At 44.3% G+C, this 16,655-nt stretch overlaps 2 protein-coding genes across 3 annotated transcripts in view; one reads left to right on the top strand and one right to left on the bottom strand.

Annotated features, from left to right (window-relative positions):
- Nucleotides 1-7,376, bottom strand: part of NUP155 (nucleoporin 155) — a 37,712-nt gene extending 30,336 nt beyond the window's left edge. Inside the window, exons 1-5 of one of the 2 annotated variants that reach the window (XM_079994686.1) lie at nucleotides 7,126-7,376; nucleotides 3,409-3,546; nucleotides 1,800-1,896; nucleotides 1,557-1,627; nucleotides 1,067-1,159 (exon numbers count right to left, since the gene is read on the bottom strand). In XM_079994686.1, coding sequence (XP_079850812.1) covers nucleotides 1,067-1,159; nucleotides 1,557-1,627; nucleotides 1,800-1,896; nucleotides 3,409-3,546; nucleotides 7,126-7,264 — 538 coding nt within the window. In that variant the 5' untranslated portion in view covers nucleotides 7,265-7,376. The remainder of the gene's footprint in view (nucleotides 1-1,066; nucleotides 1,160-1,556; nucleotides 1,628-1,799; nucleotides 1,897-3,408; nucleotides 3,547-7,125) is intronic. The other variant, XM_079994685.1, reaches the window with a different exon arrangement.
- A 1,006-nt stretch (nucleotides 7,377-8,382) lies between these two features.
- The window catches only part of WDR70 (WD repeat domain 70), a 119,868-nt gene continuing 111,595 nt past the window's right edge, over nucleotides 8,383-16,655 (top strand). The window contains exons 1-5 of the mRNA XM_079994872.1: nucleotides 8,383-8,485; nucleotides 9,353-9,415; nucleotides 11,160-11,243; nucleotides 12,938-13,046; nucleotides 15,205-15,382. Of these exons, the coding sequence (XP_079850998.1) occupies nucleotides 8,461-8,485; nucleotides 9,353-9,415; nucleotides 11,160-11,243; nucleotides 12,938-13,046; nucleotides 15,205-15,382 (459 nt within the window). The 5' untranslated portion in view covers nucleotides 8,383-8,460. The remainder of the gene's footprint in view (nucleotides 8,486-9,352; nucleotides 9,416-11,159; nucleotides 11,244-12,937; nucleotides 13,047-15,204; nucleotides 15,383-16,655) is intronic.

Genomic DNA, 16,655 nt, shown 5'->3' with positions numbered 1-16,655 from the left:
GACTACTTTAACTAAAATGATTTCAAGAAATAAGGAAGACCTAACATTGAGTTTGTATATCATGAACTCTTAAGTGCTATTTTCTAAAAGTTGATAGGTTTGCTACTAAGGCACCAATCCTAAATCCTCAGAATAAATGAGATTGAGCCAAAATTCTCTTATGTTGAAAAACATAGTTCTTAAGAGTTCAAATTTCATTTCTCCCCAGTAATCAAACATGCTTAATTCACAATGCCAATTTCCCCCCCCCCCCTATTTATGCTATTAAAAGTATATACTCCAGATATAACAAAGTAGTAAATTTTCTAAAAACACGTTATCTTGAGCATGTATGTGTGTTTTTACACGAAGACTTATCTCAGCGTAAAACTTATTTACTCTCAGGCCTCATCTACACTACGCGTTTAAAGCTGTAACATACCACTTTAAACAGTCATAGTTTCCTCCAAGGCATGTTGGGAACTGCATTTTGTTAAAGGTGTTGAGAGTTGCTAGAACAGGCTTCCTCAACCTCAGCCCTCCAGATGTTTTTTGCCTACAACTCCCATGATCCCTAGCTAACAGGACCAGTGGTCAGGGATGATGGGAATTGTAGTCTCAAAAAACATCTGGAGGGCCGAGGTTGAGGAAGCCTGCGCTAAAAGATCCCTATTCCATTCACAGGACTACATTTCCCAGAGTTCCCTGGGAAGACAGCTTGATTGAGAAACCACTCTGGAAACTGCAGCTCTGTGAGAGGAATAGGGGTCTCATAACTCTCAGCTTCCTTAACAAATTACATTTTCCATGATACTTTAAAGTGGCATGATACTGTTTTATATGTATAGTTCAGGTGGGGCCTCTAAAAGCTTAATCGGCCATTATTTCATTCTACCACCGCCTCATTCCCGCAGCTCCACCAACGATCAAGTTGGTTGTGTCTAGCCAGGCACTTGTGTTGGTAAGGTAGCGAGCTGAATCAAAGAGGAGCCAGTTGCATTAAACAGTCACCAGCTGGTAGCAGCAAGTTCCTCCAAATTTCTTTCCCTATCTCTTCATGAAAGCAAGCATGTGAATACCCAATTACCTCCTTGCAAGGTTGCATAGCTTAGTCCTAGAATGACTATATCCACAGGAGTAGCCAAAACGAGCAGGTGCCGTATATGTGGTTGAAAGACTCCTGTGAGTAAAGAAAGCAGAAGACGACTTGTCAATATAAGGGGGGGGGGGAACCACCTCTAAATAACATGCTACTTGTCATAATCAAGATCTAGGAGAGTGAAGAGGTATATGCACTAATTCCTGTCAGTCAGGAAATATCATTTCATGTCTTTTAACTGCTATTTTCCCAATCCTACAGTAATTTCAGCAATGAAACCTCAAAAATAGAAGGTATATTTATGCAACATTTATCTTTGGGGTAATTATGCGCACAGCATGATAATATTCAAAAGGCCGAGTATGTAAGACACTTTCTAATACAGAACAGACACCAACAAAGCAGACAAATGAAAGCTTGTTCTCAGGATAAAGATAAAATGATTTTTCCCAAGCGTATCTTGTCCACAGCCTATTACCTGCTTTTGGTTTCACCAGTCCCACTGCAAGGATGGTTTCACTAAGGCCATCAAAATAAGCGAGGTCCCCACTGCAATGAACAGAAAAGGTTACATGAAATCATTGAGTACTTAATTTCTCAAACAGTGAATGAAATTGTTAAAAGCAGCAATCCATTACTTACACAAACCTTTTCTTATTAACCAATTTTGAGATTACCATACCCAAAAACTCCCTAGACAAAAATCATTTATCTTACATACCCATCTTCGTACTGCCACATAAAAATGTCACTGTCAATGGTCAGCCAGGCCCTGCTAATTTCAGGAAACACTCCCATCATACAATTGCATTGCATATCTGAAGTATCCAGATTTAAGGATAAAATGCACCAAGGCAAGATATGCAATTCTGCATTACGTTACGTTTGCAATCAGGGAAGGGGAGGGGAGGATAGGGATAAGTGTAGAATTCCACAGCTCAGTATTATAAATGTAAAGTCACAACATACGTAGCAATTATTTTATTACGCAAATGCTCAGTTGATAAGACTCCCGAATCTTGATTTGTATGAACATAAAAGAACATTCATGTCTTTCCACAGAGAAAGAATGAATTTATTTCAAGCTAGGAGATAGTATGACCAGGAGCCTTGATTTCTTTTTTACAATGTTTAATTTACATTTAGCAATCCAGGGATGGATAGAGAGAATGTCAAACAGAATAAATGGAGGTTCTTTTACATGACACTAAGCAGTCTGAAGTGCAGTCATACCTCTAGTTGCAATAGGTTCATGTTGCGGATTTTTGGGTTGCGAACACGGCAAACCCAGAAGCGTTCTGCGTGCTTCATGCATGCGCACTCTGTGCAGGAGCACTCTATTGCGTCACACGCACAAGCGGCACTCTACTTACGGACTTTTCGGGGTGCGAATGGCACCCTGGAACAGTTCAGATCCGTAAGTAGAGGTACCACTGTAGTACCAAGCATTTTTTATTACTGTTTAAAACACAGAATTCCAAGCAATAAAATTAAATTTTAACAGCAGAATGCCATACTGATTATTATGCAAATGTTTCCTAATAATCATTTGTGTGCACAAAAGCCATGTTCTATTCCATTTCTATCATTTCATTCATCATGCCTGGAAGCCCCAGCACAGTACAGATCACAGATGGGGAATCTGTGGCCTTCCAATATGTTGCTGAAGTACAATTCCCATAACTCCTGGCTGTTGGCCATGGTGGCTGGGGTTGACAGGAGCTTGAATCCAACTATATTGGAAAGGCCACAGCTTCACCACTTCTGCCCTAAATGAAAGGCTGAGAATGGATGGAGGGCAAAGTGTGAAAAGCCAACACCTTTGGAGCAAGAGGCTGGCTGCCATCCACTTTTTACTGCTCCAGTCCCTCACCATGCTGTGCTTCTTGGTCTGCTGCTATTGCAACCTCTTTTGATACTGAAGGGGAAAAAGCGACATTGGAAACTAAAAATTGGGGTTCTTTAAAAAAGAGACTACCTTAGGCCACACATCCAATGATCATTTAACTGCTATAACTGTACTAGTGTCTAGGCAGCAACAACTACCTGTAGTAGAATTGGAGGCAACAGCAGAGGTGTAATGGTGGGTGAAATAAAGTAGAAGGGATGCCCAATTCCCAGCTGGGCACAAGTAGCTATGAGGAAGAGAAAAGGGAGAAAGATGGGTGGGGGAGAAGAAAACAGCAACCAACAAGAGATGACCTTGTCAGATGGGAAGAAGGCTGGAATGAATAGGGATTAGCCAGCAGCCTAAAGCCCATCCTTTATCCCCCATGGCCTTCATCTCACAAGATTTAATGTGCCTTTCACTTGTATTAAAATTAGGATACGTCCAAATTGCTCAACCAGTTCAGGGGGCAGAGGAACTCTCCGAATTGAACTTATCTCTGGAAGATTGGGAATTGAAAGAAAGCCAGGTCCTTGTAATGGGTAATCCATATCTGACATCCCAGAAACAGTGGGGCTACCTGCAAATGTGAAAAAGTAAAATAATTAGAAGTAATAGAAACAAACAAAATGCTTGGATATTTTCACTTTAATTGAATACAGTATTTTCTTTAACCCCTAGAGACTTATTCCCCCCCCCCAGTATATGAAATGCAAGTGCTTTTCTCTATAAACCTAGGAATCAATTAATGCTCATACATCTTTAAGAAAATCAAGGGCTGTTAAACAAGGGCTGTTTGGAGTGAAACCATTTCCAGTACAGAAGTTCTACTATATTTGCATAGCTTTGACATACTATTTTAAAGTTGCTTGATAGAGATTAAATGCTAGTTATTGCCTTCAAACGAACCAACTAATGATTATAATGTATTCTTGTTTCTATTTGTTATCATCAAGATAAGCATGAATGACTATTGAAAGCTTTATATTTGTTTTATCAATTCTGTTTAGCCTGGAAGGAAAAGGTAAGGCTGCCTGAAAATACACCGCTCTCCTGATCTTAACTGAAAAAAACCTAAAGATTTTTGAATACTGAATTTTATTGCCCTAATTTTAGTCTTATAAAAAGGAACGCATCAGAAGATGGCAGTTGAATAACATAAGGTACGGCAAGATAATGGCTTATTGTATATATCGTAAGTGGAATATTGGGGAATGAAGGGAGGAAGATTTTTGTAGAATCTTAAGCTATTAAAGACAAAGCACCTGTCCCCAAAATAACCTAGTAATGAGACCATTACTGTACATTCATATGTGTATAACCAGTATAGAACAAATGTACCTGGTAGTAGCACTATAACATTTGGTGTGAACCCCAGCTTGCAAGAAGTACAAAATGATTAGCACTAGACATTAGAGATTAACCAGATTATTGCCAGCACAATGAATTAAAATAGCAGCAGGTAAAACATAGTGACAAAGGATTCCATCAATACAAAGCTAAGTGGACTAAATACTGTATATATTAAAATCTGCTAAAAAGCCACCAATGAAGAGGCCAGGATGTGGGGCCAACAATGAAAGGGACCTGTCCTTGGTACCCATCAATCTATGTTCTTGGTGGTAGAAAAGAGAGTAGCGCCTATGAGGCTAATCTCAGGGCCTGGGCAAGTTCACACAGCTGCAGGTGGCCCTCCAAGTTACATGGCCACAAACCTTTCATGGCTTTAAAAGTTACCTTAAGTTTGAACTCTAAAGCATATTACTATAGCCCTATCTAGTCTAGTTTGTGCAACAGACCCCGATCTATTTGTTCAAATAGACCAGTTCTCCATTTACAATCAAAAGCTGATGAAGGGCTTTACTATATACCTGGATATATACAGCAGTCTTCCTTACTAAGAACATTTCCATCATGTCTGGGTACCAAAAGAGTTGCAGGATGGAGCAGAAGGCCCCACCACCTTCATTTAGGCCCAACTCTTCAGAAAGAATCAGAGCCACAGTAAGTCTTACTTTGGAAGTGGTGATAACACTGATTTGCAATGCTTTTACCATTGCTATTATGACAGTATTCTACTTCAATCATACCTCGGGTTACAGACGCATCAGGTTGCATTTTTTTTGGGGGGGTTACGGACTGCTGAAACCCGGAAGTACTGGAATGGGTTACTTCCGGGTTTCGGTGGTTGTGCATGCGCAGAAGCGCTAAATCGTGCTTTGCACATGCACCGAATCGCAACCCGCGTGTGAGCAGATGCGCCGCTGCGGGTTGCGAACGCTGCGGGTTGCGAATGTGCATCCTGCACGGATCACATTCGCAACCTGAGCGTCCACTGTACTGCCAGGCAAAAACGTTCTTCAGCCAGGCCTTGGGCTGGTTAACATTCTATGTCCTTTTAAATGTGTTTGTGGAAGGGGGTGTTATGAGTCTGTCTTGTTTTCGTTCTTGTTTTTATTGTGTATGCTGTGTTTTTATGTTGTGAACCTCGCTGAGTTCTTCAGATGATGACAATTTGATGACAATTCTTCAGATGATGACAATTCTTCAGATGTATACAATTTTAAAAAGAATATTTTAACTTGTTTTAAATGTTACTATTACTTACTGAATTTGTTGGCCACTTTATTTAGCACAAGGAAACGCAAAGCGACTTACAAATGCTGCAAGCCTCCATTGGTATTTGTCCATCTCAAAGGGACAGCTAACAAATTCCCTCACTAAACAGTGATTCAACAAAGTCATGAACCTTTTTCTGCCTTTTTCCAGCTATTTTCTGAAAACTGGAGAAGAGACCTTTTTAAGAATATTAAGGGGGTGGGCAGGGGAAGGACTAGACCACGTGAAAAATGAACATAATATTCGAGCTGCAGTTCATTCATGTTCAGGTTTGTACTGTATTCTTATTATGCGAAAAACACATTGCTGCACCCATAACCTAGGTTTAAGGTGCCATTTAGCTCCTAGTTTCATGGCTGGGAAACCCAGCCAGATGGGCAGAGTATTATTATTAAGAATAATAATGGTACAGTGGTACCTTGGTTCTCAAACACCTTGGTACTCAAACAACTTGGAACCTGAACACTGCAAACCCGGAAGTGTTCCGGTTCGCAAACCTTTTTCGGAAGCCGAACATGCTCCGTTTTGAGTGCCACACTTCCGTTTTGAGTGTTACGCTGCGGTCTGGCTGTTTTTGCTATTTATTTTACGTTTTTGTGGCTCTTTTTGTTTTGTTTTTGTGACTGTGTGGAACCCAGTTCATCTACTGACTGATTGTGTGGCTGCAGTACATTGTTTACTACTTTCACTTTATGGATCAACAGTTTCGTTAAGATAGTAAAATTCATGTTTAACTGCTGTTTTAGGGGTGGTTTTTAAATGTTTGGAATGGATCGATCCATTTTGCATTACATTGGACGCTTGGGTTGTGAACGTGATCCGTGCGGGATGCACGTTCGCAACCCAGTGGTGCGTCTGCGCACGAGCGGGTTGCATTTTGGCATTTCTGCGCATGCGCAAAGCACGATTTAGCACTCCTGTGCATGCGCGACTGCCGGTACTTCCGGGTTTCGGCAGTCTGTAACCTGAAAAAATGCAACCTGAAGTGTCTGAAACTCGAGGTATGACTGTACTTTCTATGGGAAAGCGTGCCTTGGTTTTAGAACACTTTGGTTTTGGAACAGACTTCCAGAACGGATTAAGTTTGAGAACCAACGTACCACTGTACAGTGGTACCTCAGGTTTAGAACTTGATTTGTCCTGGAGGTCTGTTCTTAACCTGAAACTGTACTTAACCTGAAGCACCACTTTAGCTAATGGGGCCTCCTGCTGCTGCTACGCTGCCGCTGCACGATTTCTGTTCTCATCCTGAAGCAAAGTTCTTAACCCGAGGTACTATTTCTGGGTTAGTGGAGTCTGTAACATGAAGCGTATGTAACCCGAGGTACTACTGTACAAGTATCTCAGTTCCTAACCCTGGGCTACAGTTCCCGCCAGCCCTGCAACTTCAGGAGGGCACCAGGGGGTGTGGGGTGAAGTGGGCGGGTGGGAGCCTGGCACTGAGGCTGGCAGCGCACACGGGAGACCGTAAAGGGGGAGGAGGGCAGAAAAGGAGAGAGAGAGAGACCCCCCCCCCCCGAGCCTTTCCCGCCCGGCTTACTAGGCGCCGGCACCGCCAGCAACTCGGAGAGGTCTGGGTAGCAGCGGTCTTCTTGGATCTGCCGGTCGATGATGCGCCCCGCATTCTCCAGCGCCTCCTGCAAGGCCGGAGCGGCCGCCGGGCTGAGAGCGACCGGCATGGCGAGATGGAGGTGGAGAAGGCGGCGGCGGCGGCGGCGACGTCGAACCCAAGCCGAGCTTTCCTTCCCCCCTCAGCAGAGCCGAAGCAAGGCCAGGACTGCGCTCCGTCGCGCCCGCGCGCCCAATCCCGGCATCCACCGCGCGGGCGCGGGAGACACGAAGACGCGACCCGTAGAGATAGGAAGAAAAAGGGGTAGAGTGATCCTCGTACGTACACTTCCGGGCTTCCGATACTGTGTGGATTTTTGGGGGGGTTGGGGTTGGGTGCGGCGGGGAATATCTCTCACGAGAGAGAAAGCGACCGTAGAGAAATAAGTATTCTGAGTAAAATGAACGCGAGGAAACGATTTCGTTTATTCAGGAGAAAATGCACAGTAACTGATTTCAGTGGAGCTTACTTGTTGCAGCCCATTCATATCCATGTGTTCATTCAGAAATCCAGCCGAGAAAGTGTGGCATTACTGCATAGGATTGCATACACGACAGGTGTTGGGTTTGACGTTGTCTTTCTGATGTTCTTCCCCCTGCCCCCGAGTCTATGCTGCGGTTTTTAAATTTGATGTAACGCCCTGAGCCCTAGGGTAGGCTAAAACAAATGTAGATTTATTTAGTTTTTGAATTTCAGCGAGGCTCGCTGCACAACAAATGCGCATCGCATGAAGCGCGATCCTGTGCCCACTCACAAGTAATCCTAGGTCAGCCTCACTGAATTGCGCTGTCAAATAAGGTTGCAGCCTTGTATATGGTGCATTGCTTACAAAAGAATACTGATATTTTGGGAAAGGGGGTCTTGCGTGCGGGGTAAATAGTTATTTGTTCTACTGTTGCTCGACGTTACGTGTTGCTTTCGCCACCTTTTGCAGTAAGAGTTACAGACCCAAAAATGACAAATACCTGCACAGCTGAATACATTTTTGTTATTCTAGATACTACCCTCGAAAATAAATAAACATATGCAAACGAAATATACCAGGGTTGTAACCCTGAAACTGAAACTAAGCAGTACGTAGTTCGATTATCAACCCCGCAAGTCCTGGGCATACAGTAGTTATTTCTCCCTCCGACCACCAGGGGTCTCACTCTGGCAGCCATCGAGCGGAAGTGGCTTTCTCTCGCTCAGCCGCCGCTTCCTGCTGGTCGGGCAACTTGCCTGTGTTGATGTTCCTGGAGAAGGGAAGTGCGGGTTGCTTTCTGGATGGAGCAGGTGGGAGCAGAGAACGGTGAGTAGCGGGCCCGGCCAGGCTTCCCTTGGAGGTTCTGCCGGTCTTGGGTAGGAAGAGGAAGCACTGAGCGCTCATCTGGTCCTGAATGGGGTAACTGTGCCACTGAAGAACCAGGTGCGCAGCCTGGGAGGCATTCTGGACTCACAGCTGTCCATGGAGGCGCAGGTCATTTCTGTGTCCAGGGCAGCTGTTTATCAGCTCCATCTGGTACGCAGGCTGAGACCCTATCTGCCTGCAGACTGTCTCGCCAAAGTGGTGCATGCTCTGGTTATCTCTCGCTTGGACTACTGCAACGGGCTCTATGTGGGGCCACCTTTGAAGGTGACCTGGAAGCTACAACTAATCCAGAATGCGGCAGCTAGACTGTGACTGGGAGCGGCCGCCGAGACCACATAACACCAGTCTTGAAAGACCTACACTGGCTCCCAGTACGTTTCCGAGCACAATTCAAAGTGTTGGTGTTGACCTTTAAAGCCCTAAACGGCCTCGGTCCAGTATACCTGAAGGAGCGTCTCCACCCCCATCGTTCTACCCAGACACTGAGGTCCAGCGCCGAGGGCCTTCTGGCGGTTCCCTCGCTACAAGAAGCCAAGTTACAGGGAACCAGGCAGAGGGCCTTCTCGGTAGTGGCACCAGCCCTGTGGAACGTCCTCCCACCAGATGTCAAAGAGAAAAATAACTACCAAACTTTTAGAAGACATCTGAAGGCAGCCCTGTTTAGGGAAGTTTTTAATGTTTAAAAGGTTATTGTATTTTAGTGTTCTGTTGGAAGCCACCCAGAGTGGCTGGGGAAACCCAGTCAGATGGGCGGGGTATAAATAATAAATTGTTATTATTATATTACGTATTATTCTTTCTTCGCAGATGCTGAGCCGGTGGCAGGACCCGACCCAGAGCTGGCAGCTACGATGGGCTTCTCAGGCTTCGGTGAGTGAGAGGCTTCCCTTGAGGCAGAGCTTTGCATGCTGTGGATCCCAGGTTCAGTCTAGTTATCATCATCATAATTTATATCCGTGATTCCCAACGTGGGGTACACGCCCCATGAGGGGGCAATTAGATTTTTAAGGGGTGCAATTCGAGAATGAGTTATTAACAGTTAATAACCCTTTCGGCTTCCTCCACGTGAATAGTTCACTTTTTGAATAATAAGAATTATATGTCACGGGGGGCATCAGGATTTTAGAGATGCTTAGGTGGGGCATGGCCAAAAAAAGGTTGGGAACCACTGATTTATATACTGCACCTCCCTTCGTACGTGGATCACAGGGTGCTTTACAGTATGAAAATGAAGTCGGGTCAAGGTGCAGTTATGTTTAGGAGTATCCCCTGGAGAGCCACTGCATGTTAGTGAGGGAAATACTGAGGTAGGGCAGTAAGGCAGTTTCCTACATTTCTCCCACATCCATATGGGTCTACAACTGTGAGGTTGCAATTCTGCACAAGGCACATGGAGGGTGGTGCAAGCTTTCAGACGTGTAGATGTCACCAGCTGCGTACTGTCACCACCTCACTTTTGCTGAGGGTCAACATCTTGCCTCTGACCTTGTGCTGAGCTTCAGAGAAGTCCAGGAACGTTGCTGAATTGCCTGTGAAATGCTGCACAGTGTCAGCATTTGAACACTTGGCCTTATCCTGATGTGAGAGTGTGTATCTCAGAAGGTGGTGAACTCCACTTCGTTGGAGGATTTTAAACAGAGATTGGATGGCCATCTGTCAGGGATCCTTTAGAGATGATTCCTGCATTGCAGGAGGCTGGACCCTACAATTCTATGATTTTATGACCTGTAGTTGTACTGAACTACAGAATGTTTCTAAAGCTTATTCCAAAGTAGAGTGTTCCACCTATCAGTTTGTGCTGGAGCAGGTGTTGGCCAATTATATATATATATAGAGAGAGAGAGAGAGAGAGAGAGTTGATGCCTATTGTCCTGGCAAATGTCATAATGGCTACCTTTTAGTACCACAAGGTTTCTTACTGGTGGAGACAAGACAAACTGTTCCTCCTGGTCCTTCTTCCCAGAATGTTCTTCTGCTTCCTCTCAATGTTCCTCTTATATGTGTGGCCACAACAAATAAAACTGAGAGTTGTATATACAGTGTGCGCATGTACATTTTCTCTAATCTATGTGTCATGTTGGAGACAATGGTGGGAGCTGCTCAGTTAAGGTGCGTGGGGGACATTTTACTTTATGGATGTTTCCAGGCATAAGGAACCCCCAGAACAGGTTTAGGAGGCATATGGAGGGGTGAGAAGTGGGGAAATGGCCTGTTGCATGAGCAGGCCTTGTTCCGTGCACATACACTTCACTTATCGCTAGGTTCAATTCCACCCAATATGTTTGATCATTAAAATACTATTGCAAAAGTGTAGTAAGCTTATACACAGCTTATAATGCCCTCTGTACACAGCTTGTAGACTTTTGGGAGGCATCTGGTTGGAAACAAGATGTTGGACTAGATGGCACTTTGGTCTTGTCCAACAGGACTCTTGTGTACTTAAGAGTAAGTTGTTGCATACAAATGTTTTCTCATGTCAATGCATTCAGTTCTCACTGATTTTCATGCTTTCATTTGTATTTTTATAAATTTCTCAGGAATACTCCGCCTGCCCCTTTTCATGTAAGCTAAACGCTTAGGAAATCACTTCCTTATTTTTTCCCTCATCCCTTAGGAAAGAAAGCTCGAACATTTGACTTCAATGCAATGTTTGAACAAACTCGAAGAACTGCTGTGGAAAGAAGTAGGAAGATCCTGGGTGAGAGAGGCTATTTCATATCAAGGGTTTGATTTGCCCTTCATTTAATTTATAGCTCAGAGTACCTTCTGGCAGTTTTCCTTAAATGTTAATAGCTTTGTTAATAGCTCACAACGTAAGGAAATATAAAGTGGTTTGAAGGGTGACTGAATAAAAATGGCACGGTAAACACGGAATGAGTAAAAATTGCATGGTAAACATTATTTATTAAATCATTACCCACCTTTCACCTTAACGTCTCAGGGCAGCTTACAACATTAAAACACAACATTAAAATCATTTTAAAATAACTTTAAAAACAACAACAGCACAGACCAAAGCAATCCACACCTCGCCACAAATAAATGTTCCAAAAAGGTTGTAAAGTAATACTTTTTATAGGCAGCTTTGCGCTAAGTGCCTGCTTCTTAAAGAGGTGCTGCAAAGTTAAAAGGGATGGGAGGTAGTTTCTTTGGGGCAGTGCCTGGGAGGTAGAGGGACTTTGGTTCCTGGGTCCTGGAACTTTTCTCCTCTGCCTCCAGCTGCACCAGCTGTCAGTAGAAATCCTTGCAAAAAGATCTAGCAGCCATGTTCTTTTAGCTGTTGGCAGAGGCCAGAGTATCTCAATTGCACTCATTTTTGTGAGCCCAACATAAAAGTACATCAAACCCATGCTCACAGCTGCATACTTTCCTTCCTTTTACAGACAGTAGTCTCAGGGCTTCAGGATGTGATTTTTTTTTCAGTGGGAAAACAATGTAGTGAGAAAAGGCTTAAGCTCCAGAATGAGCTCCCCTCCACACTTTCTGTGGCTGTTTTATGTAAAAGAATGGGCAGTTGGATACATCTCTTCAACCACATGCTTAACAGAAGAGTGTATTTTTTTTTAAAGGGGGGTAGTAACCATTTCCTCAGTCTTCCTTGGCTCTAGCTACCAGAAAGCAGCTGAAATGAAAACATCCTAAAAGGTGCAGAATCTTTGGCAAGTTCCCCAGTTAAGGAATAGACTAAATAACTTGACATTTTTGATTTTCCAGGCAAACCTAAAGCCTTTCAGTTCTCTGGAGGGGTTGGTTTTACTGTAGCCTGGTTCTGAAAATGAAAGGTAGCTGATTTAATTCATAGACTTTCTAAGTAGAAAATCTCTCTGCAAAAGATAGGAGAGTGATACCAAACTATGGCATACCACTTGTACATCTCACTTTCCTTCCCTTCCCCCTGCAGCAGTTCATGAGCCCCCTCTGAAATGGATGAGGGAATGGACAGATGGCTTCAGAGAGCAGGGAGGAGAGGAATGGGAGGTCCTATGACATCTGTTATGATGTTGGATCTTGCCCAGAAACTTGAAAGACTCTGTTTTCTTTTCTTGTGAAGCTTACCTTTATGGGCAGGGGTAGGCAACGTGTGGCCCTCCAATGTTGTTAAAAACTCCTTTAAGCCATACCCACCATGGCCAGTGACCAAGGATGATGGGAGATGAAGTCCAGCAACATCTGGAGGGCCAAAGGTTTGCCACCACTGCCTTATATCAGCAGATACCATGAAAACTAGGGCATGTTAGTCTATGACTGTTTGATCTTCAGTGTTAAAGGTTGGGTTTTTAAAAAAAAAAAAATGAGTTGAATTATCATCATTCCAGACATCTTAAAACCCATCTTAAAACCCAAGACTTCAGAATTGGCACCAAATTTCTTCTTTGTACTTTATTTATTCAGAAGAGCGTGAGAAAAAGGCAGCTGAGAAAGAAAAAGAAATTGAAAGCCGGTGTGAAGGTATTGATTCTTCAGCCGCATCCTTATGCCCAGTAGTGAAAACATCTTCTAAGTAAGTAGATATAATAGAAACATTTGGCTCTATATCTTTTTTCTGGTAGAATGAGAGACACTTTTCATGCAAGATGGCACTGCGTTGTATACCATATTACTTAACAACCAATGTTTGGAGTTAGCTGACACACTTTTCAAGAACAGTCTGGTTTGATTTTCAAGTGTTTCGTATGCCTGGACATTCTCTGGGCAGGCAGCAATAGCTGTTGCCAGCAGTGATAGAAAAAGGCTGTAGTCTTTATGTGCACTTACTAGGAAATAAGCTCCAATAAGTGTGAATGTCAACAGTGCAAACCTATGCGTGGTCAAAGCTTTGCTTTAGCATTTAAAGCCATGAGCAACTTGAATCCAGGTTATCGAAGGGACCACCACACCCGATACAGTGGTACCTCGGGTTAAGTACTTAATTCGTTCCAGAGGTCTGTTCTTAACCTGAAACACCACTTTAGCTAATGGGGCCTCCTGCTGCTGCCACGGAGCCTGATTTCTGTTCTCATCCTGAAGCAAAGTTCTTAACCCGAGGTAATATTTCTGGGTTAGCGGAGTATGTAACCTGAAGCGTATGTAACCCGAGCTACCACTGTATATGCCTGTCTGACAACTGCATTTCTCAGATAGGGCATTGCCAAGAGTACCACCTGCTGGCACCGTTCTCCTTCTTGCTGAAAAGGTGCTGGCTGGAAAGCTAGGACACAGAAGCTCTTTTACCACATTTGCAGCCATTTTGGTTTATACAGCGGTACCTCTGGATGCGAACAGGATCCGTTCCGGAGCCCCGTTCACATCCTGAAGTTAATGCGTGTGACGTCATTTTGAGCGTCTGCACATGCGCGAGCGGCGAAACCCGGAAGTAACGCGTTCCGTTACTTCCGGGTCACCACGGAGCATAACCTGAAAACGCTCAACCTGAAGCGACTTCAACCCGAGGTATGACTGTACTTTGCTACTCGCAGGATTGAGGCCAGGGGCTACTGCCACCGAGGCAGAAGGAGATGATCACACATCTTGCGAGAAGGGTCATAGCTCAGTGGTAGAGCACCTGCTTTGCTTGCAGAAGGTCCTAGGTTCAACCCAGCATCTCCAGGTAGGGCTGAGAAACATTTCCTGCCTGAATCCCTGGAGAGGCACTGCTAGTTAGTGCTGACCAGTGTTCTTTAACTTTCAGTGCTCACATGATGTTGAATGAATTCCTATGCCCCACAAATCACCCAGAGATGCATTTTAAATAAAAGGACACATTCTACTCATGTAAAAACACGAGGCAGGCCCCACAAATAACCCAGAGATGCATTTTAAATAAAAGGAAACATTCTGCTCGTGTAAAAACACGCTGATTCCTGGACCGTCTGTGGGCCGGATTTAGAAGGCAATTGGGCTGGATCCGGCCCCTGGGCCTTAGTTTGCCTACCTGTGATCTTAAGGTTAGTAAAGGTAAAGGGACCCCTGACCATTAGGTCCAGTCGTGGCCGACTCTGGGGTTGCGGTGCTCATCTCACTTTATTGGCCAAGGGAGCCGGCGTACAGCTTCCGGGTCATGTGGCCAGCATGACTAAGCCGCTCCTGGCGAACCAGAGCAGCGCATGGAAACGGCGTTTACCTTCCCGCCGGAGCAGTACCTATTTATCTACTTGCACTTTGACGTGCTTTCGAACTGCTAGGTTGGCAGGAGCAGGGACTGAGCAACGGGAGCTCACCCCATCGCGGGGATTCGAACCGCCAACCTTCTGATCGGCAAGTCCTAGGCTCTGTGGTTTAACCCACAGCACCACCCGTGTCCCCGATTTTAAGGTTAACTAGCCACTTAAGGTTAAAGAACACTTGTCTACACAAACTGGCAGTGGCTCTCCAGGGTTCCATACAGGATATCTAACCACATCTGGGGACCCAAAGTTGAAGAATATTAGTATAGACAATACTGAGCTTCATAGAAAAATGCTTTGATTCCATATAAGGCAGTTCCCTACATTCCTACCCCTCTCGCCCACCCTGCACTGGCTGCCAGATACGGTGTCCTCCGTTCACCAGTCTGTGGCACAACGTAGGCAAATGTGTTGGGGAGAAAATGGTAGGCTGGGGACTTCAGCAATGAGCCCACAGAGGCAGGTGCCATGAAAAAGACCCCTGCCACTATACATCTCATATTTTTGTTCGCCTAGGGATTCATCTGGTAGTGAAAGTGACGACAGCTCAGATGAAGAACCAATTGGCCCCCCTTTGCCACCCCAAGGGTCAGTGGAAGATTCCGATGATGAACTCATTGGCCCTCCGCTGCCTCCTGGATATAAGGGCAGTGATGAGGAGGATGACGAGGACAACATCCTGGAAGAAGATGAGGTCAGTTTTTATTCTCTGCTGTGTCGTCTTCTGTTTTTGTGTTGATTGCTTGCACTTTGCATCTGATTTGCAAAGGAGATAATCACCTGGGAATTGTAAAGGTAAAGGGACTCCTGACCATTAGGTCCAATCGTGGACGACTCTGGGGTTGCGGCGCTCATCTCGCTTTATTGGCCGAGGGAGCCGGCGTACAGCTTCTGGGTCATGTGGCCAGCATGACTAAGCCACTTCTGGCAAACCAGAGCAGCGCACGGAAACGCTGTTTACCTTCCCGCCGGAGCAGTACCTATTTATCTACTTGCACTTTGAGGTGCTTTCGAACTGCTAGGTTGGCAGGAGCAGGGACCGAGCAACAGGAGCTCACCCCGTCGCGGGGATTCGAACCGCTGACCTTCTGATCGACAAGTCCTTCTTACTAAACTTATGGGAAATTGAGACTGTTGGGAGTCAGCTCCAGGCAGCTTGATCAGTGGTCAGGGTTGATGGGAGTTGTAGTTCAGGAACATATGGCAGGCCACAGGTTCCCCTCCCTGCTCTAGGTGGTGCTGTTGATCTATTTTGGGATGTAGGAGTTCACCACAGTTTCATATTGCAAAGTTTCTCAAACTGTTAATTGTTTGTAGTTCTTGTTTTGGACTCTTAATTTGTTCCCTTTTATTTCCATGTAGTGGTTCATATGGATGTTTCCTTAGGACATCCATAGTATTGTAATGCTTGCTTCGAGAAATAATTCAACAAGTGTTTGCTTCTTTAAAGACCAATGGTTTTAAGTTTTAGGTAGATTTATACTAGCTACTCACTTTTAGGTGTTCACATTTCGAAGAAGAGAAGTTTTGCTTAGTTTCCTTAGAAAAGCAGGTTTCCGCTTCTTGAGCATTATTTTAATACGGTTTGATCCTCAGTTGAAGGGACATTAAACGTAAAAGAAATTGTTAGTTTTGCAGCTGTTCTCTAATACTTTAACACACATATATTGTTTATAGGTGGATTCAACTGATTTCCTTTTCCTTTTTCTTTGTTTCTCCCTCTCCTGGATTGTAATTCATTGAACATTCTCCCATGAACAGAATTTTTGAGCTCTCTTTAAGATATGGGTAAATGTCTGCAGTCATCATTCACAGCTGTATAAAGTAATATGTGCACCTTTTAAAAAAAGGAATACAAAAACCTTATAAGCGAAAAGTAACATGTTCAACTTCCTTTCACAAATCATACCAAATTGCTTTCCCCAAAGGAACACAGCAGTCATAAAGTTAAGATTCATTTTTTAAAC

The sequence above is a fragment of the Podarcis cretensis genome (genome assembly GCF_951804945.1).
Source record: "Podarcis cretensis genome assembly, chromosome: 11".
NCBI classification, from domain to species: domain Eukaryota; kingdom Metazoa; phylum Chordata; class Lepidosauria; order Squamata; family Lacertidae; genus Podarcis; species Podarcis cretensis.
Note: the sequence above shows the minus strand (reverse complement) of the source record. Positions and strands in the feature narration are given on the sequence as shown.